Here is a 21,879-nt window from a genome sequence, read left to right as displayed (position 1 = left end):
CACGGTTTGTATTTATTTTCCTTTTTCCAAAGAAAACGCGGAAATGGAGTCTCTCTCGTGAAAAAGCAAGGCGTGCCCTCGCGTATGTAAATGCGCGCGAGAGCCGCACGGTGGGCGGCACATGGCGGTTGCAAATTCCAGATTGAGCTGCGAGATTCCTCGACGGAGGATGGAAATCCGTAGACGTGGTTCCGAGTCCCACGAGCGACTGCGTCGATACGTCGCGGTAACGATTTCTATTACAAAACGGATTTCTCATGCATCACCGTGTCACATTGGTCCCCCGCCGGGCGTGACGTAAGCTCCTTTCCTCGCACGCTCCTTCAGGACTCTTTCTCTCTCTCTCTCTCTCTCTCCCGCCCCTCTCCCCCCTCTCTCTCTCTCTCCCTCTCTCTCTCTCTCTCTCTCCCCCTCTCCCCCCTCTCTCTCTCTCCCCCCTCTCCCTCTCTCTCTCTCTCCTCTCCCCTCTCTCTCTCTCTCTCTCTTTCGATCCTCCTTCCGTCTGCGGATGGATGCCGGGACCGCGAGGCGCCCTCGTCGTGTGTTGGTCGAGAAGCGCGGCAAAGAATCGACACGCGTGATCTCGAGAACACAAGAGAGAAGAGAGATGACGGTCAGGTCGCGCGAAACGACTAAAGTGATTGCAACGCCAACCACCTTTCCCCGGCATTCTCTCTCTCTCTCTCTTTCTCCTCCTCTCGCTCGGTCTTCTCGCCTTCCGTCCCATCCACCCTTCGACGACGCAGCGTCTCGCCGCGTCTTCGTGTCTCCCTCGATATCGCACCACGGTTCGATCGTAAATCAAAACGCGCGGCCCTGCCGGGGGAGATGAAGGTACCAAACAAAATCCATAAATTTCCGCTCTGCCGCGCCCGTGGCGGTTTCCGTCAGAAGTTGCCAAAGTTCCGAAAGTAGTATTTCTATGTGGTGACTGCGCACCTCTGCTCTCCCGACCTATACACCTATTTACGAGGACCGTGCGTAAATAATGTAGGAAGGGACACGAGAGCTCGGGTGTACGCGAGTCGAAAGTGGAAGCTCTGTCGAAGGGACTCTCGCTGTAGCTTATCCGTGGGAGTCATCAGCGAAGAGCCGATGGCGAAGTCGACAGCTGCGAAAGGATCCGACTGCGAGGGGCTGGGAAACGGAGCAGGATCGCGTTAGGACGAGACGCGCGCGCGCGCGCTTTGAGTCAACATGGTACACATTATAGTATACGGTCGGTCTTTCGCGTCCTTTCGTGTGTTCCGTAGCTTTTGTAGCGGGACGACGAATGCGAAATTCTTAACGCGCGCCCTTCTCTCTCTCTCTCTCTCTCTCTCTCTCTCTCTCTCTCATCCCCCTCTCGCCGTCGAAAGCGCGCCTCGGGGCAGGATTTCGTATGCGGAAATCGACGAGGTATCGCGAAAGGTTGACGGGCGCAAAATAATGGCGCAAATCGGGAAGAAACTATCTGCGCTGCGCTCACACTTCCCTCCCGTCCGTTTCGTGCAGATCGTGCAATGTGTACGTGCGAAGTTTGCCGATAGGGCGGGCGGTATCTCATTTTTCGACGGTAACTCCTCGGACTCGGTCGGCTCGGAGCTCGCGGCGAAAGAGAGTCCCTCGGCGTTTCTGGCCCGTTCTTTGTATCGCAGCTCGCTAGTAATTAAGCGACGCTTCGTCCGTTCACATACAATGACACCTCGAGGCGCAAAGTCGGAGATGTATATAAATAAAAGACTGACAAAGACAAAGAACGCGCGCGCGTCGTCGTCTCGCTCTTCCAACGAGTCGGCGAAAAGGCTGCTAACGCAGCAGCTGCAGCTGCAGCTGCAGTTGCAAACAACTCGAATTCAGCGAGAAAACATTTAGCGGAAGTTGTGAATCAGATCCACCGGTAGCAGCTCCTCTTGTTTCTCCGCCAGCCGACTCGCGAACGTAGCTCGTCCGCACTTTTGCTGAAAAAGGAGGAGAAAAAAGGAAAACAAAGAAAGCGCGTCCGCGCGGCGGCGAGACCTGTGTGTTGTACCTCGCGCTTTTCCAACGGTCGGGCCGCTGCTTAGACGGTGATTCGTAAGAAATCGGGCTAATAGGGAATCAACGGGCGCTTCTTGAACGACGTTAAGGCGATCCGGCTGCCGTGTTCGCGGCAGCGAGCCGCACACGTAGCTGCCGTTACCACCTCACACCGAACGGGCGGATTTGTACCGCGTCGTTCCTCGCCGACGAGGGTAATCGAACGGCGTTTCCACTATTGAAAGCGATATTACCAGTAGCCGGTGATGCAGTGCCGGTCGTTGAAGGAATTGGCTATGGACGGTCGTTTTCCTGGGGCGTGCGAAATTAGGTCGTCGCTCCACGCGTCCGTACGAAAGTCACGGCGACCTGGAGCGAGGCGGAATTGGCCACGTGGTGACCACTGCGCTCTTGGCTGCCCTTTCTCCCCTTTCCTCTTTCTTTCTCTCTCTCTCTCTCTCTCTCTCTCTCTCTCTCTCTCTCTCTCTCTCTCCCTCTATCTCGGACTCTCGTCGATATGCCGTGGATGTCCGATTTCTCTAGAATCAAGTGCGCGCAGAACTTCATAGGAATAGATATTGCCCCCGTCCGGTACTGGCAAAACGCAAATGGACGGAACGCCGGAACCGTGCCGGATTTCCGAATATATCGAATAACCAATTTCTGCTTACGTACTCGCGTCCCTCTTTTATTAAGTCCGTTATTGTCGCCGCGAAGAGACTACTCGTCCGTTCGATCGGCGAATTATCGCCTGGGACGAGATACGCAAGCCCGACGCCGGTCTGACATCGCGAAAATTGATGGTCCAAGTTGGATCGTATAATATTCTAGCGACGCACACATTATCTTAATTTGAAAAGTTTTTCGACGATTGCCCATTGGTCGCTTATGGCTCTTTTAACTCAGCAATCCAATCCTGATGCAGGATCGGAATCCGCGGTCCGTTTCCATTCTCTCTTCATGTACACCTTTCGTTGCAACGTGCGCGCAATGCTCTGTTTATCTCAAATATTATGGAGAGTGTTTCTCCTCCTTGTGTGTGTGTGTGTGTGTGTGTGTATGTGTATAATGCACCATTTGATTATAGCAAGGAATGCCGATATTGTATTTAAGTTAACAAACAGTCGTTTGCGCTGGTAACACGACGGGTTGTATCAGTTAATTGGCTTGTTATTCCGTTGACTCAACAGAGCTACCTTTTTTACCAGGTATTTTCGTACGCATTACTGTTACGAGTGGTATTGTATCCTTTTACGCACGTTGCCGGCCATTTCTTTGTAAAGAATTGGGTTTTTTATAAGGAAACAATTGCGCACCCCGATTCTCAACGCAACGTACGCGAAATATTTTCTCCAATCAAAGGAAAAAACAAACGAAGCATTTGCATAAAACATAGGAAATATTCTCTTTTGTTCTCTTCGTACTCTAGTGCTCCCACACAGGCTTTAATGATTAAACATTTTATCCGGCGCACTCTTGGCTCACACACTATATATCGATCTCTCTCGCTCGTGCGCGCGAACGCGTTTCGCTAGAAATTTTATACCATCGGGTTCCGAAACAGAAGGTATCGTGTGCCGACGCGAAGTTTGAACATTTGTTTTGTACACTCCGCCGGTATGTAGCGTATATATCGTACTTTTGATTTTATTTACTTTCAAACACGGCGACGTCGATCCCGTTTTACGCCCTTTTTCCCCTTTCTCTTTTTTTCTTCCCTTTCGCGCGGCGTTTTTTAATCATAAAGAGTTACCCGGCAGCGAAATGGAGCCGGTTAATAATGCGACGTATAGATTTCCCGTCAGGAAGTTGGCCGGTCCGCGAATTAACGGCCGGTGGTGTATTTCCAGATATCAGCCCGCTTCTCTCTTCGCGCCGCGCCGCGCCGTGCGGATAAAGTGGATTGTTTTCGGCTGCATTATGGTAATTTCTAGAAAACTTTCCGATATGTTTCCATTTTCCTCACGGAGGAGGAAAGGCGCGCACGGAGTGCGGGGAGAGAAGGAGGTGGATGAAGTGGGTGAATGCAGGGGTGGCATGCAGACGCGCGACATAGCGGAGTCCGTGCACTTTGGCCCCGCAGCGGTATGAAATCCTCCATTTAGTCGCAATACAAAGTTGGACGCACCTGGCTCTTTACGGCGAGTAGGGCAGCGGAGCGCGACGTTGAAATTTTCACGCGGCGTATTACGAAATTCCGTGGCGCTTCTCCCGCGTCGTCGGAAAATTCGATGCATCCGCGACAACGACGCGGGACGACAGGATCATCGTGGCGCCAGTGTCAAAGCGGATATTGGGTATCGTCGACGGGGACGACGCGACGCCTCCGCGAAAATCCTCCTTTTTCGTATATTTCTTCAAGCCCGTGCACGTTGCTTTTATTTAGCGCGTCAAGCCACGACCGCTGGGCGACGTGGAGGGCGAAACGGAGGGCGGAGGGGTTCTGCCGCGCGTATAGAGCCGATCGTTTCCATTCCGGAATTTTTCATCAGGCAGCCGCGGCGCCGCGCCGCTGCAGGCGTCTCGCTCGTAATGAGTTCTGCACCTTGCGACTTTAGCGCCGCGCGGTGTCTTTTGTTCCGCCTAATAAAAGAAGGACCGAGCCGTCAGCTTCAATTAGGCCCGCTGAGAGAATATTGAGAGGTTTTCGGCAGTGCGCTCTGCGCATATTATCCCATATTATCCCAGGGTGACGCGCTCCGCGACCTAAGTCCTCCGCTCGTAAAGTGTCACGGGGGAAAATTTGCGCAAAGATCGGAGCGTGGACGAAGGCTACCAACTCATTCGAAATTGTTACAGAATATCAGACTAGAATGTGCAATTAAAAGTAGCGCGACTCCCCATAAATGAAACGAGGGGGGCAAGCTCCTCGTCTCCTATGTTGTGTCGTTTTAATAAGGTGTCACGCGATAACTCGGATGCTAATTTCGTTAATTGTGCAATCGAGACGACGATACGCATATATATATATATATTTAATAACGTTTTCTGTTCCACTGGGCTGTCACAGATGTTCAGAGAAGCTGTTAGTCGAGCAAAATGCCACTTTATCCGGCAGACACGCGCGCCAACGAGCATGACGAAGATGAATTCATTCTCGTAGGGCGGCAGAATAGGTACGCGCGTAATTCATCAGCGTAATTGAGCTCGTGCAGATCAAGTTTGTAACGCTTGACGAGTCTCATGAGCCGCGAGTGCCATTTCGTAATAGCACGTTAATTTCAGCACGCAATTTTCAAGCTTCGTTTTAAAGCGGCCGCCCGTCTATCGTGCTAATTCGCGAGATGCTCGCGATCGTGACACGCCGCGCCGTCGGCTCGAAATCGTTCAACGTGCGCGCGAGTTTCGCGCGGCTGGAAAAGTTGCTCAACGCCTGCGTTCACCCTCGACTCCCGCCCGACGATTTCCTGCCTCTTTTACACACACACACACACACACACACACGCCACGGCCCTCCGAGACGATAAATGTAAAATGGCGCGCAAATAATTAGCGAGCAATAGCGATACAATGCATAGATACATGGTTCTCGTGCGGCGTACATTCTGTTCTACGAAACAACAAGACAGCTTCATAACGTAATGGAGTTTTCTTGTTCCGTTTCTGCTGTTCTTTCGTCGGGCCCGTTCCTTCGTTTCCGGAGTAACTTTGCCGTTCTTAGCTGGGACAATGCCCTTCTTCTCTCTGTGAGCCACAGACGTTGCGACGTAATACTTAAATTAATCTAGTAAATTTCCACGAAATCTCGTGACTCTCGTGCGCGAAATTAGCTTACTCCGGTTGCCATGGCGAAGTGATTCCTGCGCGAAAATATTTGCATCGTGCTCGGATGCGATATGTCCGCGGGAGAATTAAAAATATATAACGTGTGCGCGCGTCTCACGCGAGAAGGGAGGATAGACGCGTAAACCGCGTCTACGACTATAGCGATTTTGCGAACGTACGCACAGACGCGGGAACGACCGAATGGATTTCTCATTCTCCATTCTCATCCTATTCCGTCCGCTTCGCTTGTACGCATTAACGGCTTCTTAATAGCGTTAACGAACGAGAATGGCAATAACGAGGCTAATAGTATTTACGATCGATATAATTCCTCCCCCCCCCCCTCCCCCCGGCCAGTGCGTCACGTCTCGCGGAGACATCGTCTCAGCCTTCCTAATCCAACTCCAAATTAACGCAGCCTAATTCTCGTCCGATTCCCGAGTCCTGCGAGCGCGGCTAACGGCTAACGGCGCGTTCCACTTCGTTAAAACGAGTTCCGATAAAGTTAGCGCCTGTTGCCCAACGACGCTGCATTTAGACATTTAGATAAGTTAACAGGCGGAGTATATACGCGTACGAGAGTGTTTCCTCTCTCTCTCTCTCTCTCTCTCTCTCTCTCTCTCTCTCTCTCTGTCGAATCTCGCATCTACCTTTTATAACTCAACCTTATAATTCTCTCGTTCTCTCTGCCCCGCCTCCCTCTCTTTCTCTCTCTCTCGTCCTCGTTGGAACCTTCAACCCCCTGGCTTCTCTATATCTAGGCTCGTGTTTATTCCGCGAATGGTCGACTCCGACTGTGATATTCGCTATGTACGGCGAAAGGCAAACTCATCACGGCTGTTCGTCGCATGCAATCTCCTGGAAAACAAGCCTCCCGGCGACTCGTGGGATTGATTGTAAGAGGCAAATTGCGTTCGCCTGTAAGAAAGCCGCGTGGAGGGGGCTTCCTTTTTCTTCTTCTCGTTTTTAGGGACAATAGTCACGTAAAGGAACAACCGGCAATCTCGCGGAAATAATGAGAAAACGCGCGAGCGCGCTGCGTCCCTCTCGCTCGGTGCACGATAAAGCCGCGCGCGAGGTTTATCGACGTGTCCATCGAGCCGGGCGGCGTCCGTTTGGCCGTCGGTGATGATGGCGAGGACAATGACTCGAGTTCAGTCAAACGATGCGTTCTTTGTACACGCGACTGTCTCGGTCGCGTCGTTTCACGATCCGTTGCTCGGGGGGAGGGGGGGGGGCGGGGTGATAAACGCGCGTCAATCCGTAGAGCATTTAGCGAGACGATTAATTCAATCGACGTATACGTAGTACCGCTGCTACCGAAGAGAAAGAAGGAGAGGGAAAGAAAGAGCAAGAGGCAAGAAGCAGAGTGCAAGAAGGAAAGACCGAGAGAGGGAGAGAGTGCGGATATTTATATTTTATAAATCCGAAAGCGGGGTGCGATTCGATATCGGCAGATATTTCATTTTGCCGCGTTTCGTGCCGCTATACGTCTAAATACGCCTTTCCCCGCTCGATGTGACGTTACTCGCCCGAACGATTCCGTCCGCGAGCAAACTATAAATCTGATAATCGCCATACGACCGTACCGCGAGAGAGCGTGTGTTGGAACGCGTATCGGCGTCGGGGGCGTCAGTGAGGACTTGCGACACTGTGCGTGTGCATGCGCTTATATTTACGCACGCGAAACACACACACACACACACACACACATACACGTTTGTATGTATTGGCGAGAGCCGTTGGTTGTCGCGTTTTTTTTCATTTCCCTTTAGTTATCGGAATCGGCATTAAATGCACGTAGGCACGCGTGCAAACATCGTGGTTCATTAAATTAATCCGGACACGGAGCGACGTATAAACGTTGGACGTGCGAGTTCGTCGCGACGTGCTCCGTCGTCGTAATTTCTACCGGACGCTATGTCGATTTTAAATCGTGCAACGAATACGCCCGCTGATTCCGAAGAAATCAAATTACTAAATAGTCACTCGCGTGCGCGTCGTCCGAATGCTTAATTATCTTATCACGCGCGCGCGCGCGCGAAGAGACGGCTCGCGCGCAGTGCCGTCGACGAAATTGATTCCCTTAATGACACAGATGCACTTTACTTTCCTGCTCGGTGTGACTCATCCACACCTTTCGTTTGTTCGCCATCATACGGGGATGCGGTCACTAATGGGGAGATGAATGGTAGACAAAGCGTGAATGCTCTGAATGGTGGCTGCGCGAACAAAAGCTGCCACTGCCAGCCACTTCGCGATCTCTTTGTCTCGGCTCGTAATCGCTTATCCGTAACATCGGTACCGACCTCTTTAGTAATTAGACTTTCGTATTTGGTAAACGTACTCAAAACGACCGGAGGAGGGGAGAAGACAGGGAAGAGACAGAGAGAGAGAGAGAGAGAGAGAGAGAGAGAGAAAAAGAGAGAACGCGTCTCTCTTAAAGTGGCCGCGACGACACATCGCGATATGTTTCCCGTGCGACGGGATTTCTCGGGTGGATCGTTGTCTCGATATTACTTTGCCTTTCGTACAACCCGCGAGATTGTGCACGAAACAATTCGGCGAAATTGCATCGGCCCTGTGTCATTGGTCCGGGAGAAAAATCGGCAAGAAACGTGTAAGCCTGGGTGGGAAGCTACACCTCCTCCATCGCGTCTCGGACGATACATGCGTCTTGAGACTTCGAAAGGCTCTCTGCAACTCCCCGCGGAGCTGCGACCTCGAGAATTCTCCTGCGCCGCTCCAGGAGAATCGATGTCTCGATAGATTCGACAATCTTTCGGGAATGAGGCGTGGAATTTCGTGCGACGCATGTATACATATATACCGAGAGAATCTCTCTCTCTCTCTCTCTCTCTCTCTCTCTCTCTCTCTCTCTCTCTCTCTCTCTCTCTCTCGTTCAAATAATATTACTAAATAATAACCTAAATAATAATAAAAAATAATATAACTAAATAATAAAAATAAAAATAAATACTAAATAATAATAATAATAATAAAAATACTAAATACTAAATAAACCATGTCCCGTATCTTGTCGTTTGCTTTTCCCTCCTCGGCAAAGAAAATCATTGCATTCTCACATGTTTCTACTCAGTGACGTATTCGTCGTATCTCCATCTCCGATGTAGCGCGACGCGCGTGTCGTAAAAGAAAAAGATATATAAATTTAAATTCGTTAAATTCGTCGCGGAGAAAGGAACTTTCCGTCCGCCGCTTTAATCGGAAAAGTGCGCGTTCTCGGCGGGTCAATAATTTCTCCTCGGGCACGATGCAATAATAAAATCGTTAGACTAGGCGCATAACGAAATTAATCGGACAATCAGTGGCTTGAACCGCGCGCGGCTCTAGAATTTGCAACGGACGTTGCAGAGCGATAAGGAATGTCCAATAATGCCCAGTGGGTAAGTCGGGGACTCCTCGGCATGCGGGACACGTCAGCCCGATAATCTACGAGTCGATAACTTACTTGCCGAATTTCTGGTCAACCCGACACAAATTGTCCGTCCGTTCCGCACCTTGTAACCTCGCCTAATTACAAACAAATTATCGCCGCAACGAACGCTCGCCGCCGCAACTGGTCGCGCAGCGTCTCTCGACCCGGCCGCGCGACCGCCGCTCGATAATCTCTCGCGATTTTACGTCGTGCTCTTTACATTACCTTAATTTCGCTTAACTCTCGACCCTCGGCGTTTCTGCATGCGTCGCGCGAATTTATCGCGTCGCATAAATAAAAGCGTATCAGTCGGACCGCCGCCGTCGCATGACGAATGTAATTACGCGCTCTTGGCGCAAATCGTTTTCTATCTTGTTAAGAGACCGGCCGTCGCCGTCGCCGTCGCGTCGGTTTAGCCGGCGGCAGGAACGAATACGCGCGAGTCGCGGTCTCTCTCTCTCTCTCTCTCTCTTTCCGGAAATAGGTCCAGAGAAAGAGACGCGCGCGAGTCGTCAGTTGATTCACGATTCAAATTAACCGACCATGCATGTGACTTCTCGGTTTGACAAGGCGCGCAAAGTGCGAGTGATGCCGAGCGTCCAACGCATTAACTTGCGTGCGTGTAACGATTTGTAATTAACAGCTGAAAATTATTTCCGCTTAATCCGCGCCCTCTCATATTTGAGTTACACGCGCTTTATTTCGCAAATTGCGTGGCGGGTAGCGTTAAATGCTTCACGAGCCACCTCTCTCCGCATAATACGCGATACATCAACGTGCGTACAATGGGTATCCAGCCAGGCGGAGAGGGGGAAGGGGAAGGGGAAGAGGGGACGGAGAAGAGGACGCTCGTATCACTAAATGTCCGTCGTAAAATAAATAAATGCAATTACATGAAATATGATTAGTTGACGAGGAAGCATCGCCGTTCGATGAAATCGCTTTCACGAGCGCAACTCGTTAACGTAATGCGAGAGTTTCGTTACGTCCTTAAACGTATTTGTAGCGTATCGCGCGCGTAACAGAGTATTATAAATCTTCCGTTGCTGCAAATAACGAGCTAAATAAGTTACAACCACCGGCAATATTCCCCTCTCTCCCTCCTCCCTCCCCCCGCCCCCCCCCCGCTCCCTCGCCGCCGCGGCCCTCCGGGAACTTATGGTGGTCGTTAGAGGAGCTAAGTCGCCGCGCTCGTGCGCGCTCTCCCCCTCTCTTTCTCCCCCGGTACGTTCCGCCGCACGTTCCGAATAACAACTCATTACCGAGTCTCATTGCGGGCCGAAGGAATTATATCGTGCCGAAGGTGCTCGTTTTTAGCGCGCCACGTCCTTGATCACTCACACAGCCTCTCGCCTCTGCTGCTCTGCTCCTTGTCGCTTGCTAGCTAGCTAGCTAGCTAGCTAACTAAAACCGAGTGGGCCGGGCGGGCGTGCAGCTACAGCTGCAGCTGCACCCAGTTAATTCACGCCAGCGACCGGGACTGTACTCGTCTATACACACCTACCCGTTCACGGCTCTCGCCTCTCTCGCCGTCATACCCTCATCGCCATCAACACCCCTGCCTCCTGATTCTATTCGATGGACCAACGGCCGAATACATAGGTAGTTTCGCTGTTATATCGTTCGTTGACTCGGGCAAAATCCGTGGGAGGCCGAGAGAGAGAGAGAGAGAGAGAGAGAGAGAGAGCCAAAGGTAGGAGGGCCGAAGGATAGGGTGAATGTGCGATGTATCGGCTGCATACACGCGTCGTCCTCTCCATAGACAAGCGCAACGCCGATACGTGCTCGGAGACTGAATCGCTCTCTCGCTCTCCTTCGTAGTGTACAGCTGCGTGTTGCAAGAGCGCGCGCCTGCCGGCCGTCTCCTCGCGCAAGTGTAACGTCCTATCCTCCCGATATCAAAGTAACTCCGGGAACCCTTTGGCCGGGGAATGAGTTAGAGTTTCTTCTTGGCGCGCCGAATACCATCTATCGAGGATGAGAGAGACCGCGGTGTCTGTCTTCGAAGGGAGTCTCCCGACTCGGAGCTCGGTGTGTATATAACTCGTGTCGAAGTCACGACGGCGGGCCTCAAACTTTTCGACAATTTCATTACGGTCGATCTGACACGATAATTGTTAACGAGATGGAGACTTTTAGACGGGAGGCCGCGAAATTATCATCTTTGGTCGGTATCGCATCGGTGATGGCAATCTTTTTTTCTCCCTTCCCCCTTCGCCCTTCCGCGGCGCGAGAAAATACGAGAAGAAAACGACGCGCGGTTGTGTTTCGACAGATTTTTCTTGTTATTTCATGATGGCGAAGCGGTGCGAAGCAGCGCGATATTTTGTGCTTCGTGCAATGCGTGGTATAGCTGGAATTTATGCTCGTAAGAAGCTTAGCTCTCTGTTTACCGTTTCAGTTAGACTGTACGACTGGTGGTATTCGCGCTCGCGTTTAGTAGTCGAAAGCGCGTACATAATAACGCTCGAATTCAAACTATTTCGCCGTACAATCGAAATTCTACTTGAAATTTCTGGTCTGTATATAGAGCGCGCGGCCGCTTCGAACGGTCGTAAATGCAATCTCGCGTCCCGTTAGTTGATTTTTAAGTCGATGCCGATTGGCGAAATTCAATTTTCAACAACGCGCGCAACTGTTTCCTCTCTTTTTTTTTCCCAGCGCGCTATAATGCGTAAACCGACGGTGCTGACGAGCGGTATTTTTACTTCAACGACTGCCATCGAGAAATTTGTCTTCTCGCTTATCGCGGCGTTCCATAGTGTATCGTAGTGTCGCGTCGTGATTGAATCAAACGACGATTGATATCCGATGATTATCCTTAACGTGACATACTGAACCTCATGAATTAACTAAGGGCTCATTTAGAATATTCTACCTGTACCGTTCACCATCATCCAACGTAGTCGTGCGAGTATAAAAAGTTGACGAATATCTGACAAACGCTACGCTGATTTGTCGCGCGAAGCGGATTCCTCCCCTCACCCCTGTGACGACAAATACCTCAAACGCTTTCACGCTACTTTGTTCTCTCGAGTCGTGTCGTAAAAACATTGAAAAGTTATTTTTATCGCGCCGCTGCCGAGCGGCGATCAATGAGGCACGAATGCGAGGGGATAATCCTTGGTAATGACAAATTGAAAGCTTCGTTCGGTGTTCTCTGAATGGCTTTCCCATTACACTAGTCACGATGATCCACTTTATGTGTGATTTATTCCAGCGTCGGCCTTTTATCGCAATGCGTCTCTCTCGAGAAGCGCGGAAGTGAAGCGCCGCTCGTCCGAACCTTCTGGCCGCGCCTACTCCTATTACCAAAATGAAAGTAACCCTTTGCCTTGTCGTATGACCATTCCCTCGAAAAACAGACGTGGCTTCGCAAAGACGCGCTCTAAATGGTTATAATAAATCGAAGAGCTTTACTTCGACGAGATTTAACACTGCCAGGCGGACAGTCATGTCGGTCTTGTGCGAGGAAGAGAAACAAAGAGAGAAAGAGGGAACGAGGAGTGGGGGAGAAAAGGGGAGAAAAACGGAGATGAAGAGAGGAGAGAGAGAGAGAGAGAGAGAGAGAAATTCGTGTGTGTACTTAGCATTAGCGATAAGTCTCTCCGCGTACACAAGTTCACAAGGCTGGTGGATGGCGACCTTGTTTTCAATATCTGAGAGACGCCCTCGCAAACTCTCTGCGCCACCGCGTTCCGCGCAAATATCGCGTACTTTTTGCGCGATTTTATCTTTGTCGACGTATTTCGGTACGCTACGCTACGGCGCGGCGCGGCGCGGCGCGGTGTGGCGAGAGACCGTTTCGCCTCCGCTCCGAGACGTGTGTGTCTTCTCTTCACTCCCAAAGTCGAATAAACAACGACTGCCGTACACGATCGTGAATTTCGCAACGAGTTTCTCGCGCCGTCGTTCCGCGCGAGCTATTCAACCTCTCGCGTCGTAGTAAGTACGTGACTAAATATATTCTTTTCCATTTTCGAAGCCCCCGGAAGAAATGTCGTGTCCCAGTTCACGTTCGGCACGACTACCGCGCGCGCGCGTATATTGGGGATCCGTTCGTGTTTAGTCGACTTACCTCGTCGACGTGCTTACACGACGAATTACATGCCCCTCGTGAGGATTGGACTCTCGAAAGTGGAAACTCTCCTTTTTTTCCCCGGGACGTAATCGCATCGTGTACGAGCGACCGTGCGCACCGCCGTCGCAACGCGCGTCGTGGCGCTGAAAGAAAATCCCTACGTATGAGTTATAGATGAAGTCGATATCTACGAGTTATTATCGAACGCGCGCGCGCGCGTTTTCGCGAAATATTCGGCTCTGTCGCGAGCAACGATAGGCTTTGGATTTTCATCGCACGAACGAGTGCTCGTTTTAGAAAAGACGCTAGTCGAGCCGAGAGTCGCGCGACTAGCGAGTCGGTCGTTGCCGAAACAGCGGCGATAAAACGTCGTGAAATCCGGCGGGAAATTAAATGGGTTTGTTTTCCCTGGGAAGAAACGCGTGTTCCCCCGTGAAAGGGACTGCAAGAAAGAGAGAGAGAGAGAGAGGGAGAGAGAGAGGGAGGGAGGGAGGAGAAGAAAAGTCAAACTTTCGCCGGCATGATATTTAACGTATAGCGCGCGGATTTATAGTTTACCCGACGATCGTAACTGTTCCGGATGCGGGAAGAGTCGACGGGCGCTGTATGCGGAGAGACTAGAGTGTGCCCGGGAAGTTTTCATTCCCGAAGTAACGCGTTTATCGCCCAGCGGATCGCGCCGAGAGAGAGAGAGAGAGAGAGAGAGAGAGAGAGAGAGAGAGAGAGAGAGAGAGAGAGGATATTTACGAGTCTTGCTACAAGATTGCGTCCAAATCGCGCACCTTTCCGAGAGTTGGAAAGATTCTCCCCTTGCGTAGTTTCCGAGAGTGCGCGCGCCGGGCTACGCGCGCAAGACTTTGGCATCGCGATCGCCCGCAAGTTTTTCTATATCTTCGCACGGACAGATAGCTGGGGGGCTCTGTTTGTACGCGCGGGATGTATGATGCCCCGAAAATCGATGAAAGCAATGCCAACTCGTGGCGTTCGTACGTGTCGGAAAACACATCCGGCGACGACTCGTCGCTGGGCGCGCTGGCGGTTAATTCTCGTCCGGCGATATTTACGTGTCGTAGTGATTTATAAGACGCGCGCTATGTTATCTCCTACATTCCGCCCGCATAATTGAAAAGAGCGAGAAATAATAGTCCGAGGGGTGTCTGTTTGTGTTCGTTTGTTCCACGCGGCCGGCGAGGTTAAACTTGCACAAGAGAAGTGCGATCTTTTGGAAAGTGCATAATTCTCCGCGAGTGACGATTCCTCCTATTGACTTAATTCGCTTGATTTAATAAGCGCAGAGCGCAAGCTCGACGGAACGTAGCTTGCAAAGCTTGAGAGCGCGTCGAGGCGAGCTGAGTGCTAAGTGAAAAAAATATTTTCCCTTACCGCTCGCCGGCTTCCTTGGCACGAGAGAATAACAACGACGTCGGGGAGAGCGTCGGCGTCTAAAATATCAATGCAACCTAGCCTAAAAGTTTCCTCTTCACCCTCCGACGAGAAGAATGTCCGCGGATCGCGTTCGGTGCGTTCGGCTAATGTCAGATGTACTCGAGATTTCATCCATTGCGCGCCCGGAACTTCCCCCGCTCCTCCCTTCGCGCCCATGTGTCACCCCGCGACGCGATAAGAAGAAGGGGAAAGAAATAAACGGCGCCGCGCGGTAAATGCAAGTCTAGCTGCCTAGAGAGCTGGAAACTCTATTTTATGGTAAATAGACGTTTGCACGGCCGTAGGTGAAAAAGCGAGGCGAGAAAGAAAGAGCGGAAAAGAGAGTTAAGAACGGCACGGCGAGTGTCGGGAGCCGCAGACAGCAACGGTGATGGGGGTGGGAGCGAGAGAGAGAGAGAGAGAGGAGAGAGAGAGAGAGAGACGATAGTTTCACCCTCCGGTTTATCGGTTTTCGAACAGGATGCACGATCCCACCCTCGCGCTATCGGCTGCACATTATTGTCACCTTCCAGCATACAAAGCGTCCGCGGGCATTCAGGCTTAGCTTTACATCGGGGTCGCGTCGTACCGGAGCGTAAAGCGAGATGACGTCTGACGAAATCGCAAGCCGCGATTCCTCGCCACGAACGATGACGGACGCTCGTGAGATGGAATTTTCCTCGGCGAATTCGCATCAGTGTTTCACCACCGTGACGTTCTGCGTCGCGTCGCGTCGCGTCGCGTCGCGTCGCGTCGCGTCACGTCGCGTGACGGACCAAATGTAGCTCAGCCGTGAAAAGTTGCCTCCGCCTTCTGAATCCCTCACGATTCACGGGAGAGACCGTGGCGTGTTAATTTCGGATAATTACTGCGCGGAATACGTAAGCTAGTATCAGTTGTTATTATTTTGCTATGCGCGAGAGGAAGATTAATGCGCGCGCGTGCTCGCGCGCGCGCGCGCGCAGGCGGTGTGTATAACTACTGTATTATGGAAACGAGGTTAGCAATAGTAGTTTAGCGATCAAACCGGCTTTTCTTGGGAACGCGCGGTGTAATTAAGTTATAATTGCGTTACCCTTGACGAGAGGGCGGAGTGTATAACAGTGTGATGCGACGCCAACGACGAAAGTTATCCGAGATTAATCTCTGATGCGCAGGCAGCTCCAAGAGATTGCCGGGAAGTAATGACACGAATAATTATTACATCATTCACAAAGGGGATGGATGGCTGCGAGCTGATTTTATTTTCATCCTATTATCATCGTGCGCTCGCGACGCTGCGTATGCGCGCGAAGATTGTATTTCAACGATATCTCGCAGATTATTTCTCGGTCTGCATCTTCATCTCGTTGTGAGTGTTTTATACTTTGTGTCAAATTTCGCGTTACGCGTAATAATCTTTTTAACGCTTTCAATGTGTCGCGCGACATTTTCTCTCTCTCTCTCTCTCTCTCTCTCTCTCTCTCTCTCTCTGTTTTCTCTGCTTTCTCCCCTCTCTCCACCCCTTTGCGCTGAACGCGATTCGACCGTTAAAACTTTGGCTGTTTTCCGCGCGTTATTAGCTACGATAATTATACGATAGGCGCTATAAGTGTCCACCGAGTACACCGGACTTTCCACCGTAAGTTGATCTCGTTAGAGCACAAAGAGTCAACATTATGTAGATAGGCATAATACACGTAAATCAGAGGCGGTGTTTGCGCTTGTTAGAGTATCAAAGCAGCTTGTGCCCGCCCATTCGCAGCGTGTCTATCTCGCTGGTGTATTCAACCAACCGCAGGGGACAAAAGCCACGCTAATATGTGCAAACTGACGAGGGTGCAAGAAACCCGCTGGCTGGATGTTTGCCGCATATAGCGCAGGCGTTATGAGAAATGATGCTGTGGAAATGGTATACGCGAGAGCGCACCTCGCGCGGACTCTAATTCGGCCGCGGCTCTGGACGCGATCAAAAGAAAAACGGTGAATGAGGCAAAAGCGGGTCGCGCACGTACGTACGTTAATTATCGCGTATCAATTGTCGAATCCGCGCCATTCAGTGCGCGAGTGAACCTACTCGCACACAACCTACGACGCGATATGTCACCGTAACAAATTAGGATGCCTAAGTGCTTGACTAATTCTCATGATTTCGGAATGCGAAGGGTCACAGTCAGCTGGGGCAATCGTCCTAACGAAGTGACGTTGATTAATCATGGCGTCGTATTGTTACGCGAGTTATGCTCATCCGGAGAGGAATTTGAGGCCGTCTGCAAAGCTCCCTTAGCCTCCGCGGGACAGGGCCGTCGTATCGTATATCCGGGGGTTCGATATTTTCTCTCTCCGAGCGACCACACTGTGGTCTCCCGATTGCACTCGTTCTCTTTCTGTTTTCCCTCCCTCCCTCCCTCCCTCCCTCCCTCCCTCTTTCTTTCTCTCTCTCTCTCTCTCTCTCGCTCTCTCTCTCTCGCTCTCTCGCTCTCTCGCTCGCTCGCAATTTGCGCCACGGCATCGTGTAACAAACATCGTAAATTATTATTGGTCGTTTTAAATTATTAATTATCCACAATTAATCCATCTATCGCTGCATCCGCATTTCCGATTCAGCGTTTCGAGCCCTTTTTATCAGAACGCTGCGAATAGATCGTTACAACATTCACATATTTTGCGCATTAATAACTAAATTTATTCCAATAAATCATATTCGTCATTCTGTCGTCGGGGAACGACAACGCCATTAATAATCGCATCCTGAAAAGAGCCGAAGAGCGAACGGGAAGGAAAAGGAGAAAAAGAAACGCGCAACGTCGCGCCGGTCCGGAGGAGTCGCGCGCCGCGTCTCGCACAACGCGAAGGCAAAAAGATCAGCGTCCGGCGTCGTTGCAGTTTATCTCACCGCCTCGACAATATCGATAGCCCCGCGCACATTGTTGTACCCGTCGCACAATATTTTAATACGGCGCGTAGAAACGCGCGGCTTACGACGCGGAAAATACAGCGCCGCCAACAGCGAGTCGGAGCCGCGCAAAAACTTGGCCGCCGATCGTCTCTTTAAACGCCTTGTTCGCGACGGCGCGTCGCGTCTAACGATCCACGGATATACGTTAACGGGTATTACCCGGCGCTGACGAGCGTCGGGACGCGTTTAAGGATTAAAGTCGAGCTTATGAAAGCCACTCCGCAACTCGCCGGCTACGTGTGCGGCGCCGGTTACGTAGACTCGAGCGAACAGATGTTCGTAATTGCTCTCCCTTCGCTCTCTCTCTCTCTCTCTCTCTTTCCCTCTTTCCCTCTTTCCCTCTTTCCCTCTCTCTCTCTCTCTCTCTCCTTCCCTCTTTTGCCGGTGTTATAAGTGACATGCGGCGCGTAAAGTCCTCCTGAGGACTTCCGTTGTTCGGGCGCCGCTGGTGTTTACGTGTCGGTACACGGCATTTTCGTGTGCATCATACGCGAAAATGTAACTGGATGCTAGTTGGAAGTATTCGCCTGCCAGGGCCCCGTCGAGTTTCGCGCGCGAACGACCGTCGTGTCGAAATCGTTGAAACGCGTGTTCGTGCATACGTGTGTACCGCGCATAATATCTACGTTTAATCGCTCATGCGTGAATTAATTATACAATTATAATGCCGGTAGCCGTAACGGTATGTGCACCTTTGTCTCCACCTCCACGAGTGTTCGAAGGTAAAACGAACGTAAACTTCGTGTAGCTGTAACCTACACGCTCCCCACGTAGACGACGACGTCGACGACGACGACGACGACGACGACGACGACGACGACGGGAGCGATGAGGGAGCGTTTAAGACGCGGAAGAAAGCATCGTTAATTCCTACGTCGGCAGAACAAGCCGGTGAGATTTACTGATATTTTTTCCGGCGAGCTTTTAGCGTTAGCTCCGCCATTGTCTCTTCCTCCGTTACCCGGCCGGCCTCTAATCCCCCTTAACTCGCTCGCCTCGTCCTGTCCGCTCATACTCACGAATTACAAATGTTTATTGCAGCGACTGGGTTATAACGGCCAGCCGGCAGGCGAATAACTAGGGAATTATGCGCTCGTGGCCCTTTCTGAAATCAAGTCGCGTCGGCCGGCTGATTCTCGCATTCTCTTCGCTCCCGTAGTCGAGCTCTTATGGGCGCGCAACTTGCTCCTTCTCGATGGCCCATAGAGAAGAACAGGCGGCGGCGTGCGCGCGCGGTAAAAGGGTTGAAAGAAAAGCGTGTCGGTACAGGCTTTCGCTATTTTCGCGTTGACTAATCGCCCTCTTTCTCTCTCTCTCTCTCTCTCTCTCTCTCTCTCTCTCTCTCTCTCTCTTCGGCCGATAAATTGCCGGGTTCTTGTCAAAGCAATCTGCCCGCCTGCCGGGACTGTCCTCCCAAGCTCGCGCAAAAGGGATGAGCGGCGCGTGACTTTAAGATGGATGATGGTTGCGACTCTCGAATTAATCGATACCGCGCGGAGATTAATTTAACTCGGATAAGAAGAAAAATAGCCCACCTCGGGCTCGGATTAGCGCTCCCGCGCCGTCGTCGTCGTGTTTTTACACGGATGGCTTTCGCATTATTTATGCAGAGGCGATGTTTGTGCGATCCAGCCAACGCAGAGTTAAAGGCGATGGTGGATTCCCAGGTATATCGCGTCGCGCCGACGGTGTAGCAGTCGAGTAGAATCGAGTCGGTCGCGGCGGCAAAATCGCGTTCGCGATATCTAAAACGCGAAAAAGAAAATGCGCGACGCTCGAAGGAGTCGGCGCAGTTTCGGTCGCGCGAACGAGCTTTCGATCGACGTTCTCGCCGTTGAATTTTAAAACCTTACCGTACCTAATACACAAATAGCGACGTTATAAACTGACGAGTGTACACTTGGGCGCGACAGAGAGAGAGAGAGAGAAAGGTAGTAAAACGCGAGCTTTATAATCTTACTCGACGAAATTACGCCACGAGCACCGTGCGTGTACACATGTGTATGTGTGTGCGCGCGCGCGCGTGTGTGTACCTGTCGGAATCTTCGCGAGATCGTATTCCGAGAGCAACGCGTAAGACGTTTGATAGCAAATCGAACGTCGCGCGCCCGGCACACCCAGTCCCCGCATCCTCGCGCGCGCGCGCGCGCGCGCATTCGATTTACGGCGTTTCGACCGCGTGCGAGATTTCCGTGCGAATTTTTACAGCTGGCGACGGGGAACGAGATTTTTTTTCAGCAGGACTCATATCGGGCTTTGCGCAAAATTTTCGCCGGCACGGTTCGGTGGGGGGGGGGGGGGGAGGACACGGGAGCGCCGCGCGTCTCGCTCGCTCGCTGTCGCGTCGTAATCCTCGGTCGATTTCCGTGTTCCGGACTTCGGTGGACAATAAAAGTAACGACCGCCGCGGCAGTAACATCGCAGTAGCGCCGCCGTACGCCGTGAAATCCGCCTTAAGGATGGGATGTTCCTCCCTCCGCCTGCTCCTCTTCATTCTCGTTGCTAATTGATCCGTTGGCGTCGAGAACACGGAGCGTCTTTCCGACACGGTGCGCTCACAAAAGCCACCCCTGAAATTTACTCGCGCCTTCGCCAGAGTTTACTCAGGAGTCGAGCCGCGCAAGCTTGTGCACTCCTCGAGAGAGAAAGCTCGTCTCGGATAAAGCGAAGAAAGGCGGCCGTGAGGGATAGTGGGAAAGGATAGTCCGTCCAGCTTACCCAAACCAGAAACGCGGAGAATAAAGGTTCCTTTCATTTTCGCGACACCGTGGCGTGAGAAATTTGAACGCTCGAAACGTCGCGCGATGCGCGCGAGAACGTCGTATTAGACGGCGGGCGGCGAGCTGATGCGCCGTCGCGCCGCCGTCGTGGTTTTCCCTTTTCGACGTCGAACGAGATTTTCCGCACGGTTGAATCGAGAGAGTTCTTACCGAAATGTTTGTTTCGACATTTCTCTCTCTCTCTCTCTCTCTCCCTCTCTCTTTCCCCCTCTCCCCTCCCCTCCCCCGCCCTCTTTCTCCTTCTTTCTCCGAGTGTATATAAAATCGCGCGATGTTTCAGATTGTTTGAACGTTTCAAGCGTTCGTTAAACATTGTATATAGTAGACTTGCTGCAATTTAATTCTTCGTGCAACTTTTATCATTGCGAACACACACACATACACACACACACACACACACACATGCACGCACACAAGCGCGCGAGCGCAGAAATTATTATTCGCACAAAGTTCAGGAAATTAGTATAACAGAATTAAACTTTGTCGTGCAACACACTCGCAACTTCGACAGCCATTCAAGCGTGATCCTTAGCTTCGCTGTACTGTCGATTACAGTATCGATGTTAATGTCCTTACGTATCCCACGATATACTGTTAATGAGATTTCATTCAAAGCTATTAAACCGGCGAAGTTAATTCCCCGACAAACGGCCTTCGGTTAACGCCGCCTCGCGAAGTAGTTAATGAAACGCTGTGAGATTTATAATCGCGCGATTTAATGGACTTGCCGGATACGAGAGGGCCGGGAGGGAGGGGTGATAAGCTGCGCGATAATTATAAAGTGCATTCTCTTGCGTACGTTCATCGATCGTTAATCACGTGTATATTAATTAGAAAAGCGAGGAGGAAACTTCCGAGTTATGACTCCAGCTAGATGATGAATAGAAAAAAAAGAAAGACAGAGAGAGAGAGAGAGAGAGAGAGAGAGAGAGAGAGAGAAAGAGGGAGGAAGATTTTCGTAACAGGTGAGATGATGAAGAGCCGCATACACATCTCCTCGCCTCAACTTGCCGATTAACGGTGCACCGAATTCGCGCAAATCGATCGGCACGTACCGGTGAAATTTCGAAGCGATCGGCACCTCGCGCTTACGTTTCGGATAATGCGTTTCCCCATAATTATCGTGGACGCCGCACCGAAAGCGCCAACCGGCGCGGCGCGGCGGCAAGAAAATGCAGCGCGGGCGCGCGACTTTTGGCCTCGGGATAGCGCGCCACGCGCGATGAATATTTATCGGGGCGACCCGCCGCGCGCGCGCGCCCCCCCCCCCCTCGCCGTCAAATTAACGTCGGCCGTGGCGCACGTGGCGGGCTGATCGCGTAATGAACAAGTTTAATTACCATATTTCCGCGACACACGACGAAACTCGAGTCATCGGATGCTCCATGCCCGCCCGCTGGATGAGCCCTTTTGGAGTAGAAGACGACGGCGACGAGGTCGAGAACCGTTGTGA

The 21,879-nt window shown here is 51.5% G+C and overlaps 1 protein-coding gene across 3 annotated transcripts in view; it reads right to left on the bottom strand.

Moving 5' to 3' along the window:
* LOC112590650 (uncharacterized) overlaps window positions 1–21,879 on the bottom strand; it is a 204,841-nt gene that overhangs the window by 47,796 nt on the left and 135,166 nt on the right. For all 3 annotated transcript variants that reach the window (XR_003114368.1, XR_003114369.1, XM_025307861.1), the window contains exon 3: window positions 13,281–13,426. Coding sequence is in view for 1 of the 3 variants with exons in the window: in XM_025307861.1 (XP_025163646.1) it covers window positions 13,281–13,426 (146 nt within the window). In the remaining 2 variants the exon portion in view is untranslated. The remainder of the gene's footprint in view (window positions 1–13,280; window positions 13,427–21,879) is intronic.

Source organism: Harpegnathos saltator, unplaced genomic scaffold, assembly GCF_003227715.2.
Source record: "Harpegnathos saltator strain DR-91 unplaced genomic scaffold, Hsal_v8.6 scaffold13, whole genome shotgun sequence".
NCBI lineage: Eukaryota > Metazoa > Arthropoda > Insecta > Hymenoptera > Formicidae > Harpegnathos > Harpegnathos saltator.
Note: the sequence above shows the minus strand (reverse complement) of the source record. Positions and strands in the feature narration are given on the sequence as shown.